The sequence below is a fragment of the Halichoerus grypus genome, chromosome 2 (genome assembly GCF_964656455.1).
Source record: "Halichoerus grypus chromosome 2, mHalGry1.hap1.1, whole genome shotgun sequence".
NCBI lineage: Eukaryota > Metazoa > Chordata > Mammalia > Carnivora > Phocidae > Halichoerus > Halichoerus grypus.
The window spans coordinates 153,613,908-153,633,038 of record NC_135713.1 but is presented as its reverse complement, the minus strand read 5'-3'; the positions used below and the strand labels follow the sequence as shown (position 1 = coordinate 153,633,038).

Below are 19,131 nucleotides of genomic sequence, written 5' to 3'. Positions count from 1 at the left end.
CCTTATGTTTTTGAAATGTAAGACCCTCATTTATGATTATTGACTCGAATGTATCTTGGAAGATGAGTGAGGGTATTATGGGGCTGCTCTAGTCTCCTTAGCGGGCTGTAAGTCTCCGGGGACCGGGCCTGTGCCTCATTCTTCCTCGTACCTCTTCCAGTACTGGGCACGGTTGCTGGCATAAACGGAGGATGCAGTAAATTGTGGTTGAATTGAATTTTCAGAGCATGTGAGGCTGGCCACCTCTGCACTTGTGTGGGGAGTAATTTGCAGCAGAGCTATATTTTTTGAGTTATGTAACGCATTTAATCTTGTTCCTAGGTCCAGCCTGATGCCTGGAGGGGCTAAGCAAGGAGTCCCCAACCCTTGGCTCTTTGAGGAGCCGGAGGAGATCAGAGGTTTGGGTTTTGATGAAATCCGGCAACACCAGCAGAAAATTATCCAAGGTACTGAACCCCCAAGAGTGTGGGCCTTTGTCAGATACTTACTGCAGCCTTGAGTGTTCCTTACACCCATTGAAGATCATAGGGAGAGCTGTTGGTCCTTTAAAACTCTTGGTGAGGGGCGCCTAGGTGGCTCAGCCGGTCAGTGTCTGCCTTCGGCTCAGGTCATGATCCCAGGGTGCTGGGATCAAGTCCCGCATCGGGCTCCTGGCTCAGCAGGGAGCCTGCTTCTCCCTCTCCCTCTGCCTCTTCCCCTGCTCATGCTCTTTCTCTGTATCTCTGTATCTCAAATGAATAAATAAAATCTTTAAATAAATAAATAAATAAATAATAATGGTGATTTTGTGCCTCAGGTCCTGAGGCATATAGACAGATGGTGTCATCCATCAAGGTGGCCCACGGAAGTAGTGATTCTCCACTGGTTGGGGGGAGCACTCACACAGCTCTGACTGATACCCCCAGGTGGGAATCCGAGGTACGTGCCTCCCTCCCTGTACTCCATGGTGGGACTCATCCTCCAAACACAACACTCCCACCTTTTTCTTCTACAAAATAAACCCACTTGGCTTTTACCTTCAAGTTCATCTTGTCCAGTGCCTTTTAAGCCTAATTGGTTTTTTATGTTCTTCTCTTTTTTAAATAGCAGAAGTAATGCATGATTGGTTATGGAAAGTTCAAACAATACAGGGATGTGTAATGGGGAAAGCTCTCCTTACTGGTTCTCCAGTCTCACACTGTAAACAGATCAAGGTGTGTTTCCTCGGGCTTTTTTTCTACACACACATACACATGTAAGCACACATATTTTTACATCAGTGAGATCATGATATAGGTAATGCCATAGCTTTTACTTTTTTTTATTTAATGTGTGTCATAGATATTTTTCATGTTCCTATTTTTGTGCATGGTTTGCATGGTTTTCGTGTATTACAGATACGTTATTCTTTCTAATTCCTTTTAAAAACAGTTTTACTGAGATATACTTGACATGTCATAAATAGCACATATTTAAAATGTGTGATTCAGTAAGTTTTGACATATGTATGACACTGTGCATGTCCTGTACGTTTTTTTATCAGATTTATTCCTAAGTATTTCATGGTTTTTATTCTCTTATTAATGGTATTTTAAAAGTTCTACTTCTGATTGTCGCTAGTGTATAAAAGTACAACTGATTTATGTATATTGATCTTGGATCACGCAACATTGCTAAACTCACTAATTTGTTAAGGGCTTTTTTGTAAAGTGCATAGGACTTTCTTTTTTCTTTTTTTTAGAGCAGTTTTAGGTACATAGCAAAATTTAGTTGAAGGTCTTTTGCATGTGAATGTCTAGTTGTTCCAGCACCATTTGTTGAAAAGACTGTCTTTGCTCCATTGTTTTACCTTTGCTGCTTTGTCAGAGATCATTACTATATTTATGTGGGTCCATTTCTGGGCAATCTGTTCTGTTCTATTGATCTGTTTGTTCTTTCATCCGTACCACTGTGTCTTAATTACTATAGCTTTAGAGTAACTCTTGAGGTCAAGTAGTGTCGGTGTTCTACTTTTGTTCTCCTGCAATATTGTGTAAGCTATTTTGAGTCTTTTGCCTCTCCATATACATTTTAAGAAAGTCTTTTTTTTTTTTTTTTTAAGATTTTGTTTATTTATTTGACAGAGAGAGCAAGAGAGCACAAGCTGGGGGAACAGTAGGAGGGTGAGGGAGAAGCAGGTTCCCTGCCAAGCAGGGACCCCAATGCGGGGCTCGATCCCAGGACCCTGGGATCATGACCTGAGCTGAAGGCAGACACTTAACCATCTGAGCCACCCAGGCGCCCCTCTCCACGTACATTTTAGAGTCCGTTTGTCAATATCCACAAAATAACCTGCTGGGATCGTGACTGAAATTGCATTAGGTCTATAAAGTGGGGGGAAGACTGATGTCTTGACAAATTGAGTCTTTCTATCCCCATACATGGAATATCTCTCTTTTAGTTCTTTTTTGATTCCACTCATCAGTTTACAGTTTTCCTCATATAGATCTTGTACATATTTTGTTAGATTAGACCTAAGTACTTTATTTTGAGGAATGCTAATATAAATGGTGTTGTGTTTATTTCAAATTACACCCATTCATTGCTGGTTTATAGTAAAGTGAATGCCTTTTGTATATTAACCTTGTATCCTGCAACCTTGCTATAATCGCTTATTAGTTTCAGGAGATTTTTGTTAGTCCTTTTTGGATCTTCTCCATTACATGATTGTGTCATCTCCAAACAAAGTTTTATTTCTTTCTTCCCAATTTGTACCTATTTTTTCATCCTGTCTTGTCTCATCTAATTGCATCAGTAGAACTTCAGTACAGTGTTGGAAAGGAGTGTTGGGAGAGGACATCCTTTCCTTGTACCTGATCTTAGTGGGAAAGCTTCAAGTTTCACACCATCAAGTGTGATGTTAGTTCTGGGGATTTCGTAGGTATTCTTTATCAAGTTGAGGAAATTCTCCTCTATTCCTAGTTTACTGTGAGTTTTTAATCATGAATGAATGTTGGATTTTGTCAAGTACTTTTTCTGCATCTAGTGATAGGATCATATGATTTTTCTTTTTTAGCCTGTGAATATGATGGATTATATTAATTGATTTTTGAATGTTGGACTCGGCATACATACCTAGGATAAATCTCACTGTTTGTGTGTACTATATACATCGTTGGATTTGATTTGCTAATATTTTTTTGAGGATTTTTGTGTCTATTAACATGAGTGCTACTGGTCTGTGTTTTTCTTTTCTTTAATGTCTTTGTCTAGTTTTGGTATTAGGACAGTGGTGGCCTCAGAAAATGACTTAGGAAGTATCCTCTTTGCTTCTGTCCTCTGAAAGAGATTGTAGAGAATTGGTATAATTTCTTCCTTTGATGTTTGGTAGAATTCACCAGTGAGGGGTGCCTGGGTGGCTCAGTCTTTAAGCATCTGCCTCCGGCTCAGGTCATGATCCCAGGACCGCATCGGGCTCCCTGCTCCGCGGGGAGTCTGCTTTTCCCTCTCCCACTCCCCCTGCTTGTGTTCCCTCTCTCGCTGTGTCTCTCTGTGTCAAATAAATAAATAAAATCTTTAAAGAAAAAAAAAGAATTCACCAGTGAATCCATTTGGGCCTGGTGTTTTCTGTTTTGGGAGGTTATTGTTAATTCAATTTCTTTAATAGGTACAGACCTATTCAGATTGTCAATTTCTTGCGTGAATGTTGACAGCTTGTGTCTTTCTAGGAATTGAGCCATTTCGTCTAGGTAATCAAATTTGTGGGCATAAAGTTGTTCATAATATTTCTTTATTATCCTTTTGATGTCCATTAGATCTGTAGTGGTGTCCACTTTTTTCATTTCTGATTAGTCATTTGTGTTCTCTTTTTTTTTAGTTAGCTTGGTTAGAGGCTTATTGATTTTATTGATCTTTCTGGTTTCATTGATTTTACTCTGTTGATTTCTTATTTAAATTTCATTGATCTCTCTTATTATTTCTTCTGCTTACTTTGGATTTAATTTGCTCTTTTTTAAAAAAAGATTTTATTTATTTAAGAGAGAGTGAGCGAGAAAGAGCACAAGTGGGGAGGAGAAGGAGAAGCAGGTTCCCGGCAAGCATGGAGCCCGACACGGGGCTGAGTCCCAGGACCCTGGGATCATGACCTGAGCTGAAGGCAGATGCTTAATGGACTGAGCCACCCAGGCGCCCCTAATTTGGTCTTTTTCTAGTTTTCTGAAATGTGGAAAAGACTCTTGATCTTAGACCTCTCTTCTTTTCTAACATATGCATTCAGTGCTATAAATTTCACTCTATGTACTGCTTTTGTCATATCTGGTAAATTTAGTTTTGTTTTCATATTCATTTACTTCAAAGTATTATTGAAGTTCCCTTAAGATTTCTTTTTGATCATGTGTTATTTAGAAGCATGTTGTTTAATTTCCACATATTTGGGTGTTTTCCAGTTATCTTTCTGTTACTGATTTCTAATTTAATTCCATTGTAGTTTGAGAGCAGACATTGTATGATTTCTGTTTTTAAACATACGTCAATGTGTGTTTTATGGCCCAGAATGTGGTTTATCTTGGTGAATATTCCATGTAAGCTTGAGAAGTATATGTATTCTGCTTCTGTTGGATGAAATAATCTATAGATGTCCATTATAGCCAGTTGATTGATAGTGATGGTAAGTTTAACTTAGTCCTTACTGATTTTCCTGCCTGCTGAATCTGTCCATTTCTGATAGAGGGATGTTAAATCTCAACTGTAATAGTGGATTTATCTATTTCTCCTTACAGTTCTATCGGTTTTTGCCCCATGTCGTTTGATACTCTGTTGTTTAGGCATGTACACATTAAAGATTGTGTCTTCCGGGAATCAACTGCCTTATCTTTAGGTAATGATTCTCTTTGTCCCAGATAACTTTACTTTCTTTGAGGTCTGCTCTGTCTGAAATTAATATAGCTACTCCTGTTTTCTTTTGATGAGTGTTAGTACAATTTGTCTTTCTCCATCCATTTACTTTTAATCTATATGTGCCTTTATATTTAAAGTGGGGCTCTTGCAGACAACATGTAGCTGATGCTTGTTTTTTGGATCCACTCTGACATTCTTTTTCTTTTAATTATTGTGGTTTTCCTTCTTCATTTCAATCTGGATGCCTTTTATTTCTTTTTCTTGCCTTATTGCACTTGCTACAATATCCAGTACGATGTTGACTGGAAATTGGGAGAGCAGACGTCCTTGCCTTGTTTCTAATCTTAGCGGGGGAACATTCATTTGGAAGCCAGGTGTGAATTTTTCTTTTTTGGGTACTAGATGTTTTTGTATTTCTAGAAATATTCTTGAGATTTTGCGGGGGTGTTGCAGTTATTTGGGTATTATTTTGTAAGGTGGACCAGAACAGTGTTTATTTTAGAGGAGGAGTCAGCAAACCACGACCTGTGGGCCACATCTTATCCACCACCTGTTTTTGTAATGGGCTGCAAGCTAAAAACAGTTCTTCCATTTTTAAGTGGCTGAAAAATAGAAGAAGACAATTTCATGACTTGTAAAAATTATATAAAATTCAAATAAAGTTCTGTGAGAGCACAACCATGCTCACTTATTTTTGTCTTACCTACGAATGCTTTCCTGCTGCAGCGGCAGAGTTGAAAGCTGCACTGGAGACCATATGGACCACAGAGCCCCAAATGTTTACTGTCTGGCCCTTCATAGAAAATGTTTGCTGGCTCCAGTGTAGAGGTAGTCTAGCCCGCTACAGAGCTAAAAGCATTCTGAGCACTCTGATGCCCCGTAAATCATGAGGCAACCTGGTTGGTGAGAATAGGAACGATGTCCAACCCAGTTTGAGCTCGGAGGGTCATTCCCTCTGGCTTGCAGGTGGTTCTTTCCCTTATGCACGTGTCCTGGTTAGCGGACACCCAACTGACGCCTCAAGGTGGACCCCGTGCAAACCTTCAGAGATTCTTGTGTATGCAGCCCTTTCCTCTGTGCTGTGCCCTGCATACTCTCCCCTCCTTGACCTATTTGGATGCTTCTCAGTGCAGGGCTGGGCTCCCCCTGGGCATATGCTCCCCCATCCTCATGCTGGGCAATATTTGGGAGCAGCCCTAGAGCTCATCTCAGTTGTTTCCTATCCCTCGAGGAGCATTGTCCTTCATTTCCTGATGTCCGCGTCTCTCTTGAAACTGTTGTTTTATATATTTTGCCTGTGGTTTTGTGTTTTTGTTTTTTTTTCCAGTTGTTTTTTCAGTTGTTTCAGGCCAGAAGTAAATCAGGTCCCTGTCACTCGCTCTTGGCCAGAAGCAGAGGTCTAATTCTGTCTTGAACTCCCTGTTCACAGTGGAATTATCTAGTAAATGGACCTCTGTGCCTCCCTTATCTCTTTAATTGTATGTACTTCTCCCATTATTGTGTCTGAAGCAAAATGAACCACACAGAGCACTGTGCACAGCAATTCACCTACAGGGCTTTATCCTTCCGGATTCACGGTTCCTGAAAGGAGTGTCTTGCTCGCTGAGAGTAATGAATTTTCTAGCATTGTTTCTTTTTTTTTTTTTTTTTTTTTTTGCCCAGAAAAGCTGCTTTCAGTCAGGAGAAGTATCCCCATCACTGAGAGGGCGCTGCGTGCAGAGACTGTGGTAGGTCAGGTGCGAGAGGATGCCACCTGCAGGTTTTTGTGTCGAGCCTCCAAAGCAGAGAGCATCCTTATTGAGATGCCCGCCCTTTGAAGGCCCCGCCGGCCTTTGGGGTGGAGGGGTGGGGACGGGACGGGCAGATGAAGGAGTGGGGGACAGTAGCTGGGTGCATTCAGGACATTTTCTTCTTCTCCCCTTACCTTGGTGTTCTGAAATGCTGTATTCCTCTTCGCTTTCCCAGCAAGCTGTTTTTCAAGGATAAGCACACACACACACACACAAATGGAAGCAATCTTGACGTTAAACCATTATTAGCCTTTTCTCTGCCTGAAGAATCTTGGGGATGGACTGAGGTTGCCATGGTTTTCCTTCATTGCCAGGTCCTGCACTGGAAGAAATAAGGGACCATGAAGGGTCATGTCTAACTTCCTTTCGCCCATGGAATCTGTTAGCTTTTCTGTACTTTTGTTGACCCTTAGAAAACACTTTGAAAATCATCCTAAAATAACAGTTCATCGGTAGAACTTAGACTCAAGGCAATGAATGCTTTCCTTTTCTAACCTAGAAACGAAGCCTCATGACAACCAGTTAGCCAGCTTTGGCTTCTGTGCTGAAGCTGTAATTTGAGGCACCAATGGCCATTAGGCAGAAGATGGGTGAGGGGCTGACATTAACCAAATCACCTCGAAAATCCCTGAGATACAACGAAGGAGGGTGACTTTTTGGTTAGACCCTTGCCTCTGAGTCGGATGGCAGACTGTGGAGGAGGAATGAAGTGCCCTTCTACCTTTACTCAGGGGCTCTCTGTAGATAGGTTGTTGGTTTTTTTAAAATTTTTTATTGTTATATTAATCACCATACATTACATCATTAGTTTTTGATGTAGTGTTCCATGATTCATTGTTTGTGCATAACACCCAGTGCTCCATGCAGAACATGCCCTCTTTAATACCCATCACCAGGCTAACCCATCCTCCCCCCCTCCCCTCTAGAACCCTCAGTTTGTTTTTCAGAGTCCATCGTCCCATCTCTCATGGTTCGTCTCCCCCTCCGATTTCACCCCCTTCATTCTTCCCCTCCTGCTATCTTATAGATGGGGTTTTAGTGCCGTCTCTTCGTACCACGATTCCATCGACATTCTTTGTAGATTCTAGCAGAAAGTTGGGCACTCGTTCTGGACTTCTGTGTTCTTAGGTCCCTCCGGGTCATCACGTGAAATAGCAGCAGGGAAGGTGGCCAGCCAGACTGGCAAAGCTGGGCAGCTCATCTTTGAACCCTGGCAACCGTAACTTCACAGACAACTTTCTTGGAAGATACCCTTTCCGGTAGCTGTCACCTACACCAGGATTCCTTTCCTCAAATCTTAAAATGCAAACAAAAATAGAAACATCTACTCTTAGGACTTGCTCTGGGAGTTTTCCCAATGGAGTAATTAACTTTATCCAGCAGATCCAGCTATCCTCGTCTGTCCCTTACTTCCCCTTGTCCAGGGAGAGCTCCTCCTTGTGTCAAATGTGAGAATTCCCATTGCTTCTGTCCGGGCCCTAACTAATACAACATCAACTACTTTTCCTTATGATCTAAACTCAGAGGGCTATCTAGTATTGCCCACAAGCCCACCCCTGTGTCCAGCAGAGACTGAGGTGCGTTCTTGTGCAAGCCTAGTGGGCCCTCTGTGGTCATTCCTTGATTGAAGCATATGTATTAAGTATGCTCTGTGCCACCACTTGGGCTCAGAACTGGGGCAAAAATACAGGAAAAGAAGACACAGCTCCAGCCATTGGGGCCCTTGTCATGTACTCGGTCAGGGGCCTGAGGTTGCAGCTCTTAGGAATGTCCCTTGGTTTTCTTTATTTGTTAAAATGTTGCTAACTTTTTGCTGTGGACAGTTTCAGAACTATGTTGGTAGAGAGAGTAAGATAACGATCCCATTTTGCCCATCAATTGCTTCAACCATTACCAACTCCTAACCGGTTTTGTTTCATCTCTATGTCTATCCACCTCCCCATCCTGCCCATCCCTGGGATTATTTTTGAAGCAAATCCTAGATGTCATATCATTTCAGTGGTGGATATTCTGGAATATATCTCTAAAGTATGTTTATAAAAGATAAGGATTGTTTTTTAAAATATAACCACAATGCCATTATCACCCTTAATAAGTTAACAGGAATTCCTTAATGTAATCAAGTATCCAGTGTTCAGATCTCCCAGATTGCCCACGATGGACTTTTTTTTAGGTCATTCGATTCAGGATCTGAATGTGGTCTATACATTACAACTGATTGGTATGTCCCTTAAGTTTCTTTAATAGATAGGTACTTTTGCCAACTCTCTCTTTTTCCCTTTGCAGTTTCTGTGTTGAGGAAGCAGGGTCATTCGCCCTGTACTTTCCCACTATCTAGACTTGCTATTTGTAATCCCATATATTGTTTAACATATTCCTCTGCCACACATATTTTCTGTAAATTGGTAGTTAGATTTTGTGGCTTGATCAGAATCAAGTTTGTTATTTTTGGCAAGAACACGTTATGATGATTGTCCCTCTCTGATCTAGAGCCACCAGATAGTCCTCCCACAATTACATGATGTTCAGTTAGAGGATGGTTTTTCAGAATGTCTAAAGATAGGAAGGATCCAAACACCTAATTACTCCAAAGGGATTTTCAAAAACAATGATTGTATTAGTTTTCCGTTGCTGCAGCAATAAATTTGCACAAACATAGGGAAGTTTGTGCAAGTTTATTATCTTACTGTTCCACAGGTCAGAAGTTCAATACAGCTCTTCCTGGGCCAAGATCAAGGTGTTGGCTGGGCTGGTTCCTTTCTGGAGGCTCCAGGGAAGAATTTGTTCCCTCACCTTTTCTGGCTTCTCAAGGCCCCCCACATCCCTTGGCTCATAGTCCCCTTCAGTGTTCAAAGCCAGCAACTTGCATCTCCTGACCCTCTTCGAGTCTCCCTCTGACTGCAGCTGGGAAAGAGTCTCTGGTTTGAAGGGCTCACGATTACACTGGGCCCACCTGGGTCACCCAGAACACTCTCCCATCTCAAATTCCTTAGCCTTAATCACATCTGCAGAGTTACTTTTGCCATGTAAGGTCTCGTAATCTCAGGTTCTAGGGATTGGGATGTGGACATCTCCAGGGGGCCATTATTCTGGGTAGCATGATGCTCATCCATTCTTAAAAATTAACACCATTATAATACCGACAGACGATTGATAGAGTATGGTATGTTGCAAACGATTATGATATCATAGTGACGGGGGTTATGTGATGGAGGGCAGACTAGGGGCAATGAGCTACGAGTGTGCCATTGGCGTAGTTTCGCATGGCTCTGCATAATTGCGTGGGTCTTTATTGTTTCTGTCTCTGTGAGTAGCAGCATTTTCTCTTGCTCATTGTGTCTCGGGTGACCGCACTGCATCCCCTTAGAAATGCCACTGTAAGCCTGGAGAAGCTCAGGTCGTCAGTATGATTATTAATACATACACAGCATCTCTGTTACTTGGACCCTCTGTGTCTTTGGATTATGGAATGGAAACTTATCGTAGCACTTTACCGTAGTGAGGAGGTACCAGGTTCTTACAGAAATGAGCCGAGTAGCACAGAATTTTTGACCCTCGTTCTGTTTTGCATCAGCGAGATAACTTTTTGGTAGTCAAGTCAGACAGTGAGTCAAGGTGGAGAGAAGAGAGTGCGGTAGTATCGGTATTTCCATTCATAATCTATGTCTCTACCAGATAAAGCAACTTCGGAGCATTCATGATTCTCCTAATGAAAACTGTAGAGGAGTCTCCTTTCCTCTTGTTAAATTGTTTTACCTTTTAATCCACATTGACCCTTGACCCCTGATCCTTTATATAGATTATTCTTGGGATGCATTTGGAATTTTACTGTAACGTCGGCCATCCTAAGGCAGCACTAGGTTGACGATAGATTTACCTTGGAGGCCATCCAAAAGGTTGTTGCTAAAGACCAAAAGGACCTCATTATAAAGTGATTTTGCTATAAAGTGGTCCCTTGGAACAATCCCTGGAGACGGCAGGTCATTTGTATAGTTAAAAATGTACATAGTGTCAAAAAAATGTTACTGAGGGGTCCTTACCTCACACCGTTAGTTTAAATAAATTCCAGATGAATTAACAAGTTAGGTGTAATGGCTTAATTCCATAAAAGGACAAGGAAAAAAATAAGTAAATGTTACTATGCTCTTGGGTAAGAAAAGACCTTTGTGATTTCTGCTTTTGTAGATACGATTTTCTGTGACACAGTCATTTAAAAATCCCCATCAACAAGTGAAGTTGTGAATGGCTTGTTGCCCTCACCTGGCATATTGCTGGGGTAGAAAGAGTCCTTATCATTAGACTCAGCCCCAGAACATTCTTCCCAGTGCACCTGAAAGTGAAGAAGAAAGTTCAAAGAGCCCACCGAGACTGCCCAGTGGAAAACAAAAACAGAAACAAAGAAAATAACATCACATTTTAAAGAAAGGATCTCGAGTAACTTGAATTCTTTTACCTTTAAATTTTCAAAATCTAGCGAAGTAATATATCTTCAATTTTTAAAAGAAAAATGCTATTTTCCTATACATTGTTCTGTATCCTGCTTTTTAACTGACCTATGTATCATTAACTTCTTTTAACATCAAAATGTTCATGTATGATATCATTTTTAATAGCTATCTAGTGTTTTACTCATGAATATACTATATGTTTTTAAACAAATCCCTGTGTTTGGGCATTAGATAGTTTCCAATTTTCTACTACTATACATGTATGCCTCTGGGGTCCAATCAGGAAAAAGAGATTTGAACAGGGAAAATGTAATATTTTTATTAACCTGAGCAGGGGAGTAGAGGAACAAGGCAGGATACTCAGTGACTGGCAAGCCTAAGTCCTACTGGCCGCTCTGGGGGAGGGACTGCTGGTCGACCAGGGCCCCGGGACACTCAGTGGCCAGTGAGCCCAAGTCCCGCCAGCCACGTGGTGGTGGTGGGGCAGTAGCTGTAAGCGCTGCAGGAGCTTGTCGAGGGAGCAGGCGGGAGCCCAGAAGCCAAACACCATCCTTCTGCCGAGTCTCTGCAGTCCTGCCTATTGACAGAGCCGGCAAAGGAAAAAGTACTTAAAGGATCCAGATGCATTTTCACCGAACAGCCAAAAAGGGTGACTTTGGGACTGAGAGGCAATAAACTGATAACCAGCCTAGGAAATGTTTCAGGGAATATCCTTGTAAATACTTCATTGCATACCATCTGAATGTTTTCTTACGTTCCTACACATGGAATTGAGAGATGAAAAGTCGGCACGATTTGCTCTGTAGAAAGGTATGTTTCCTGTCCTCCCGTGACAATGCTTAGGAGCTTCTCCTTCACACGTTTGTTAACCCTGGGCATTAGCATGCATTTCAATCCTTCCAAATACGATAATCCAAAGAAAAATCTCATCATTGTTTCTTATCGATATTTTTAAAAAATCAGTGCTCTCAAGACTTTTATTTATTTTTCCTTTGGTATTCTTTTGTGAACTTCATGTCTCTATCCTTTGCCCATTTATAAAATTGGAATATTTTTCTTACTAATCTGCCTATGCTCTTTATGTATTGAAGTTTAAAACGTTGGTGTAGTCAAATCTTATGTTATTTCATTTGTAATATTTAAAATTTTAATTTATCTGGAAATCGTTTTAGTTTAAGGTATGAGGTAGGTATTTAATATTTTTTTCTTTATTTTCTCTTTAATATGAACTGTTTTTTCTCTTTTCCTGACCTAAGTGTTATTTTTACAGTATATTGAATTGTATTACATGCCTGGGTATGGACTTCAAATAGTTTTCCTTTGGTTTTTAGTGGCCTCTTGTACTTTTTCTTTCAGAACAGGATGCAGGCCTGGATGCCCTGTCCTCTATTATAAGTCGCCAGAAACAGATGGGGAAGGAAATTGGGAATGAACTAGATGAACAGAACGGTAAGAACATGTCTGGGGTTGACCACGTTTGCTGTTTAGCGTAAATACTAAAGGCTCGAATATTTGTTAAATGATTTTAATACTACAAAACACGTAGTTTAGCATTGATGGATTATTACAGTTCAACGCAGTTGAGGGTGCTTTGTGGCAGATTTAGATTGTAGTTAGCTGAACACTATGTAAAAAAATTTGGTAAGAAATTTCTAGTCCTTTGTCGCTGCTTTAAAAAATACTTTGTTTTACGAGCCACATGTCCCAGGAGCTTTTCCTTTATGTGATAATGGGATGAAATTGCTCAGAGCGTCGTACACTGGTGTGTGGTGCTCCGGGCCGCGGGGACCCTGTGTCATCCACATACCCAGTGGAGCTGGCTCCTCTTCCCTCATAAATTCCAGACTGTGGGGCAGAAAAGTGCTTGAAGATCTCTGTTCAGGACTTGATGTGACAGGTCTGGTTGGAGCAAGATTAATTTGCAAACCACAGCAGGATGGCTTAGGGAAAACAGAGCTTTGTTGGGGGCCTACCTGAAAAGTTCCCGTGCTTGTAGCACGTGGTGCGAGGGGACAGGGCCTGGTAGGAGCCCTGCGGTGGTTGGAATGGAGAGGAAGAGGACAGAGGCAGGTGACTGATGGTACTTGTACTGTGATGGACAGTTGGGGGGCCGGGGGGCCAGTGGTCTGTAAGTGGAGATCCCAAGTCCAGTTGGGACATGTCCAGTTAGAGATGCCAGTGAGCCATCCGAGTGGTAGTGTTGAGTAGACAGTTGGAGGTTTGGTACCAGAGCTCAGTGAGAGCACAGGACCAACAAGAAGGGATGTCAGAAGTTTCTGACATGTGGAGGTGACGTGTGAAAGCATAGGAACGACGGGGTCTCCATCTGTGTCATTGCATTTAATCAGTACACAGCATCATGAAGGTGACGCTAGCCCTGTTTGCTAGCGATGGAGCTCAGAGTGGCTGAGGGGCCTCCTAATGTCACATCACTTGTAAGTGACAGCATCGAAATTCCAGCACGGGTCATCTGATTCTCGTGACCACTTTTTCTACCACATTGCCCTTCCTCTCTGAGGAAGACAACAGAAGGAGAGACAAGTGGGAGGTTCTAAGGTTTTAGCTCTGGTGGCAGTGCCACGGAGGCTCACGGTGGCATGGCTTTCAAGAACGATGACCACAGACCTGGGAGCACGGCAGCCCTGGGAATGGACGGTGCTCACTCTGAGGGCAGGGCTGCACCTGTCAGAACTCTACAGCAAGTATTTCTTGTCTCAATCTCCATAAAGAATGAGTTCATTTCTTCCCCCAACACTACTGCATTTATCATAAATAAATAAATTCATGTATTTATAAGTAGATTGCTAAAGCAAATGGAGAAACCCTCTATCTTTATAATGCTAATAGTGGTTATTACTAGTTTAAGCACAGAGGGGAGGATATTTGAGTCCTTTTCCTGATGGTGCTAACGTGAATGTACTAATTTATATATTTGCGTATAATTCAGTGATTGGCCAGTTCCTTCCTAGAGTGTTAGTAAGAAACTAAGCTCTAGAGAAAATCTGCTCATCATAGGTATAATTGTTCTTTAAAAAAAAAAAAATTATTAATTTCAGAGAGGGGGGAGGGGCAGAGGGAGAGGGAGAGGGAGAGAATCTTAAGCAGGCTCCTCACTGAGCGCCCAGGCCTACCTCAGGCTCAATCCCACGACCCTGAGATCACGACCTGAGCCAAAACCAAGAGTTGGATGCTCAACCCAATAAGCCACCCAGGCGCCCCTGATTATTCTTTCTCTAAAGGAAATATAGCCTATTTAGCGGTCAGACTAGGAAGGATTCTAGCCACCAGGATGGTGAAGCATGCCCATCCTGTGATGTGCCTTGGTAAGCCACTGTGTAGTCATTTCTGGGTAGGTGGCTAAGAACGGATGGTACATTCTTTGGTGGGTGACTTGCTGACTTCCCGGGTGAGATCACCATGCATCTTTCCAGCATAAGCAATCATACCAGCATGTCCTTGTCTTGTCTTCCCTGTAGTCTGGTGGTTATCATACTTTGCTGCCCGTTAGAATCACCCGGGGGGCTTTTAAACTCCTGGAAGCTCAGGCCATACCAGTGTTTTTGATTTCTTTTATTGCTGTAACAAATTACCACAAACTTAGTGGCTTAAAAACAACACACATTTATCATCTTACAGTTCTGGAGGTCAGAAATCTGACCCAGATCTACCTGGGCTAAGGAAAAAGCAAGGTGTGGGCAGGGCTGCATTCCTTTGTGGAGGCTCCAGGGGAGAATTAATTTCCTTGCCTTTTCCAGCTTCTAGAGGCTTCCTCCATTCCTTGGCTCATGGCCCCCTCCTCCATCTTCAGAGCCAACACCAGTGAACTGAGTCCTGCTAAATCACATCACCGTGACCTTTAACTTCTATCTCCCTCTTCTGCTCTTAAGGACCTTTGTGATTCCATCTGGCCCACCCAGATAATCTAGGATAATTTCCCCATTTTAAGGTCAGTTGGTTAGCAATGTTAATACCTCTTGGCCATGTACTATAACATATTTACAGGTTCCTGGGACTGGAAAGTAGACACCTTCCAGGGACCATTGTTCCACTCCCCACACTACTTATACCAGTTAGACTAGAGTCTTCAGGGGTGGGGCTCAAGCATCAGCATCTTTAAGGCTTCCCAGATGTTTCATTGTGCTGCCGAGTTTGGGAACCAGTGTCTCCATTGAATGTGAGCACTCTCCGTTCATGTTGTCTCTCCCATGCCCGCATTGCAGCTACAGATCCCACTCACGTGCACAGAAGTACACGCAGAGTTACATAGACACACACGTACCATCCTCACCACGGTTCTGATCTCATATTTTACCCCCATCCTTTTCCCTTCTTCCTCCATACCTCCCAGTCCTCAGCTCCATCCCAGCCCTGGATGCATACATGTGTACATAGGCAAACAGGAGGTATTTTTCCACTTAGTTGCCAAAATAAGCTGTGTTTTCTCTGTGGTGGCCTCCCAGAGAGATTGCAGTTATGCTGGTGGTTTTCTAATGTGCACATTTGCTCCTCAGAAATAGGGCAGAGTCAGCCATTTTCCTTCATAGGGACTGAGAGACTCTGAGGATAAAAAATTATATCCCTGCCAAGACTACAATCAGCCTTTATTCCTTTTGTCAAAAGCAAAAAGGCCATTATATCCGTAGGTATTGAGAACAGGGTGGCAGCCCCATCTGGATTTTTATTGTGACCTGAGTGTATAATGAGGAGCCAGGGACACTGGAGAAGGATGCCACTTTTGTTGTAAATATCTCTATTTGATTTACTGACCTACTGAATTAGTCTTTTGGTTTTCATTAAATGAGAAAAACAATAGGCTAAGATAATGGCCAGCTGGCTATTTTGGAATCAACTACCAAAACCTTCCTAACAAAATACATTGTATTTAGGACATAACCACAAAGCTGTTTATCATCAGTTTAGGAATTTGGGTTCCAGTCTTCTCACATAGATTTAAAAAGGGCCAGACCAACACCAGTAACTGCCCTGTTCATATGCCGATGACCAAGCCTAATGAGGAAAAGGATTAGCAGTTAAGTGAAAATCCCAGTACTGGAGACCTAAACTGTACCTGGGTCTGAGGGTTGGGGAACCGAGCCAAGGAGATCACCTTGTGGAAATACAGAGTTCAGTGCCCTTCAGTTCAAGCTGAAATGTATGGATGGCTGGGCACAAAGGGCTCATGTCAGACTACCCAGGTGCCGTTCCAGAATGGGGAGTCATGGTGCTGGTTTACCAAACCGTTCCTTAAAGTTCATGCTCAAGAGGACAGGGCCTTTTGAAAAGAACACTAACACAAGAAAATGATTGGGATTGACTTGACTAACATAGTAGTTCCTAAGACCTCATTTTGGCATTGGCCAAACCTTAAGGTCATCACCAAGAAGGACCAGAGAGGCATGGTTCCGATGGTAGAAACAGCACCAAGAACAGACTGTTCCATGAAGTTTTGCTAATGTGTGCCAATCCTCATCATTCTTTTTGATGTTCAGATGTCCCAAATTTGGCCCAGTCCTTCTGATACTTCTCTCTTAATCTTTGAGCACTTCCTTGTTTTCTGAAAGAAACCAAAATGACAAAGAAGGACATCTGCCTTCACAGTGTCAGTACTGAGATTGAGGAGACCAGTGTGTCCTTTCAAAGAGCTAGAAAATATGACTAATGTCCTTGAAGGACATAAGATGACCAAAGATTTCATATACACATCAGTGAGTTGCCATTGTAAAGGTCTGTTAGAGCCCCTCAACTGAATTTTCATGTTGAACATTTAAGAAAGTAATGTGGTAGACTGAATAACAGCCCCTTCCCCCCCCCAAAATACACACGTCTTGATCCCTGGAATCTGTGAATGGCACCTTATTATGGCAGAAGGGACTTTGTCGATGTGTTAATAATAAATTAAGGATATTGAGACAGGGAGATCATGCTGGATTATGTGTTTGGGTCCCAAAATGTGATCACAAGTGTCCTTATAAAAGGGAGGCAGAGAGATTTGAGGCAGAAGAAGAAAAGGTGGTGACTGAAAAGATGCTATTCTGCTGGTTTTGAAGATGGAGGAAGGGGCCACAAGCCAAGGGATACAGGGAACACAGCTCTAGAAGCTGGAAAAGGCCAGAAAATGAGTTCTGAGCCCCTGAAGGGACACCTTAACTTCAGTCCAGTGAAACTGACTTTGGACTTCCGATCTCCAGGACTGTAAGGGAATGAGTGTGGTTTTTTTGGGGGGGGAGGGCGGGTAGTGGGTTTCTTTTCTGGGTCTTAGATCACACTTTATTCCAGAACATGCATATTTGACTCCTAGAAAACCTGGTGCATACTACTGGGGAGGAAGAATTTTCCTCTGTCCTTCAAGGTCCTTCCAGCTGGACTGGAAATCAAACTGACATGAGACAGATTTACAGGAGAAAATCAAATTTAGTTTGGTACATGCAGGGAATTCACACAGACATGAAATTTGAGTGTGTGTTAAGCTCCTAAGTTTGTGATAATTTGTTAGAACAGCAACAGGAAGCTAATATAAGTAATAATGGTGTATTTTTATCAATTGTCAGTGAATTCTGGTTAACCGCCCTTATGCTAAAAAATGTATTTTGAGTCTTCCAGGTGTCTGTAGCTCTTCTTCTCAAAGAGACTTCTTCAAAGCAGGCTTCACAGAAGGATGTTTGCATTGCTGGTGCCCCAGTCAGTCTCTACCCGAAGGCCTTTCAAGCTGTTTATTTAGTTAGCACTTTGATAATAGAATTTAGTCTTGTATTAATGAAATAAATGTGTGGGCAGTTTGGTGAAGGAATCTTTTTGCGGTGTATCCAGGATCAGAACTTCCCAAAGTGTGTTAGGCAAGGTGATTTTCGAAAATATGTTGAGAAACACTTTCCATTTTAATAGTTGCATATTTCAACGAAATAAAAATGACTAACATTTGAAACCTGTAATTTCACAGCAATATAAAATTTCCCCTTATTCAATTAAATCGTATAAGCAGAAAAATAAGCATAATATGTACCATAATAAGCATAATATTTATGTAATAATATATTATTATAGAAGCATAATAGTGAGTTGATATAAAGGAAAACATTAAGCGTATATGGTGCAGGTGAAATATGAACACAGCAAAGAATTCTAAAGGTGGTATTTGAAAAGCTGACATTTGGGAAACACCGCTATAAGAAGACTCTTTTTGTTCAAGTCTGGGTTGCTATAGAGTACTTACTTGGTTTTCAGCCTTGTCCTGGGACAGTGCTCTGTGATTTAATAAGTGCCCCCTTTCCACTTGGCCTTCGCGGCGGTGAGATCACACATTAGACAAGCAGAGGGGCTGGAGGACCAGCTGGAGTGATGCCTCCCAGCCCTGCAAGCTTGTAGCTCCGTAAGGCAGTGGCTGTGGTAGGAGCGATGTTGTCGGGTCCTGCACCCCCAGAACCTAAACACAGCTGCCCTTTGAGGGAAGCAAGACAGGCGGGAACCGCTTTTCTTTCAAGGAAATATAAAATGGCCGGAGGTGTAGGGAGTTCCCATGACTGCTTGGCAGGTGGCATGTGAGAAGAATGACATCCGATCCACTGCCCAGAGCTGTGTCCCAGGAGAGCTGCGCCCAGACTTGGCGAGCATTTCCCTGTAGCATCAGGCACTTTACCGGTCAGGTGGGCTTTTATGAATTGATGTGGGAACCTAAGCCCCCACCCCCAAATTTGTAATAGAGACATGTAAATGTCAGGTGGGGAAACGGTTTTCTCTAAGTGGCTGTGCTGATCCGGATTCGTTTCCTTTACTGGGATTTCATTCGGTGGACTTGGCCGACTGCTAGGATTAGTGGAGCGGGCTCTCATGCCTGCACTTCATTCATAAAGAAGCTTGTGAGTTACTTCATCTCCGAGATTCTGAGCGTGGGAAGGAGTTTGGGGTCATCCGTCCCCAGGCCTCCAATCCGCCTGCCATCTTTTAGAGGAGCGGCGCTCAGTCATCTCTGACCTGTGGTCATCTGTGCTTGCCTCTGAGGTCTCCTGGGGGTGGAGGCTGCACCGTGAATCCTCTTGATGCGC

General features: G+C 42.4%; 1 protein-coding gene across 2 annotated transcripts in view; it reads left to right on the top strand.

Annotated features, from left to right (window-relative positions):
• Window positions 1-19,131, top strand: part of STX8 (syntaxin 8) — a 244,844-nt gene that overhangs the window by 47,111 nt on the left and 178,602 nt on the right. For both annotated transcript variants that reach the window (XM_036085742.2, XM_036085744.2), the window contains exons 5-6: window positions 322-446; window positions 12,449-12,541. In XM_036085742.2, the coding sequence (XP_035941635.1) occupies window positions 322-446; window positions 12,449-12,541 (218 nt within the window). The remainder of the gene's footprint in view (window positions 1-321; window positions 447-12,448; window positions 12,542-19,131) is intronic.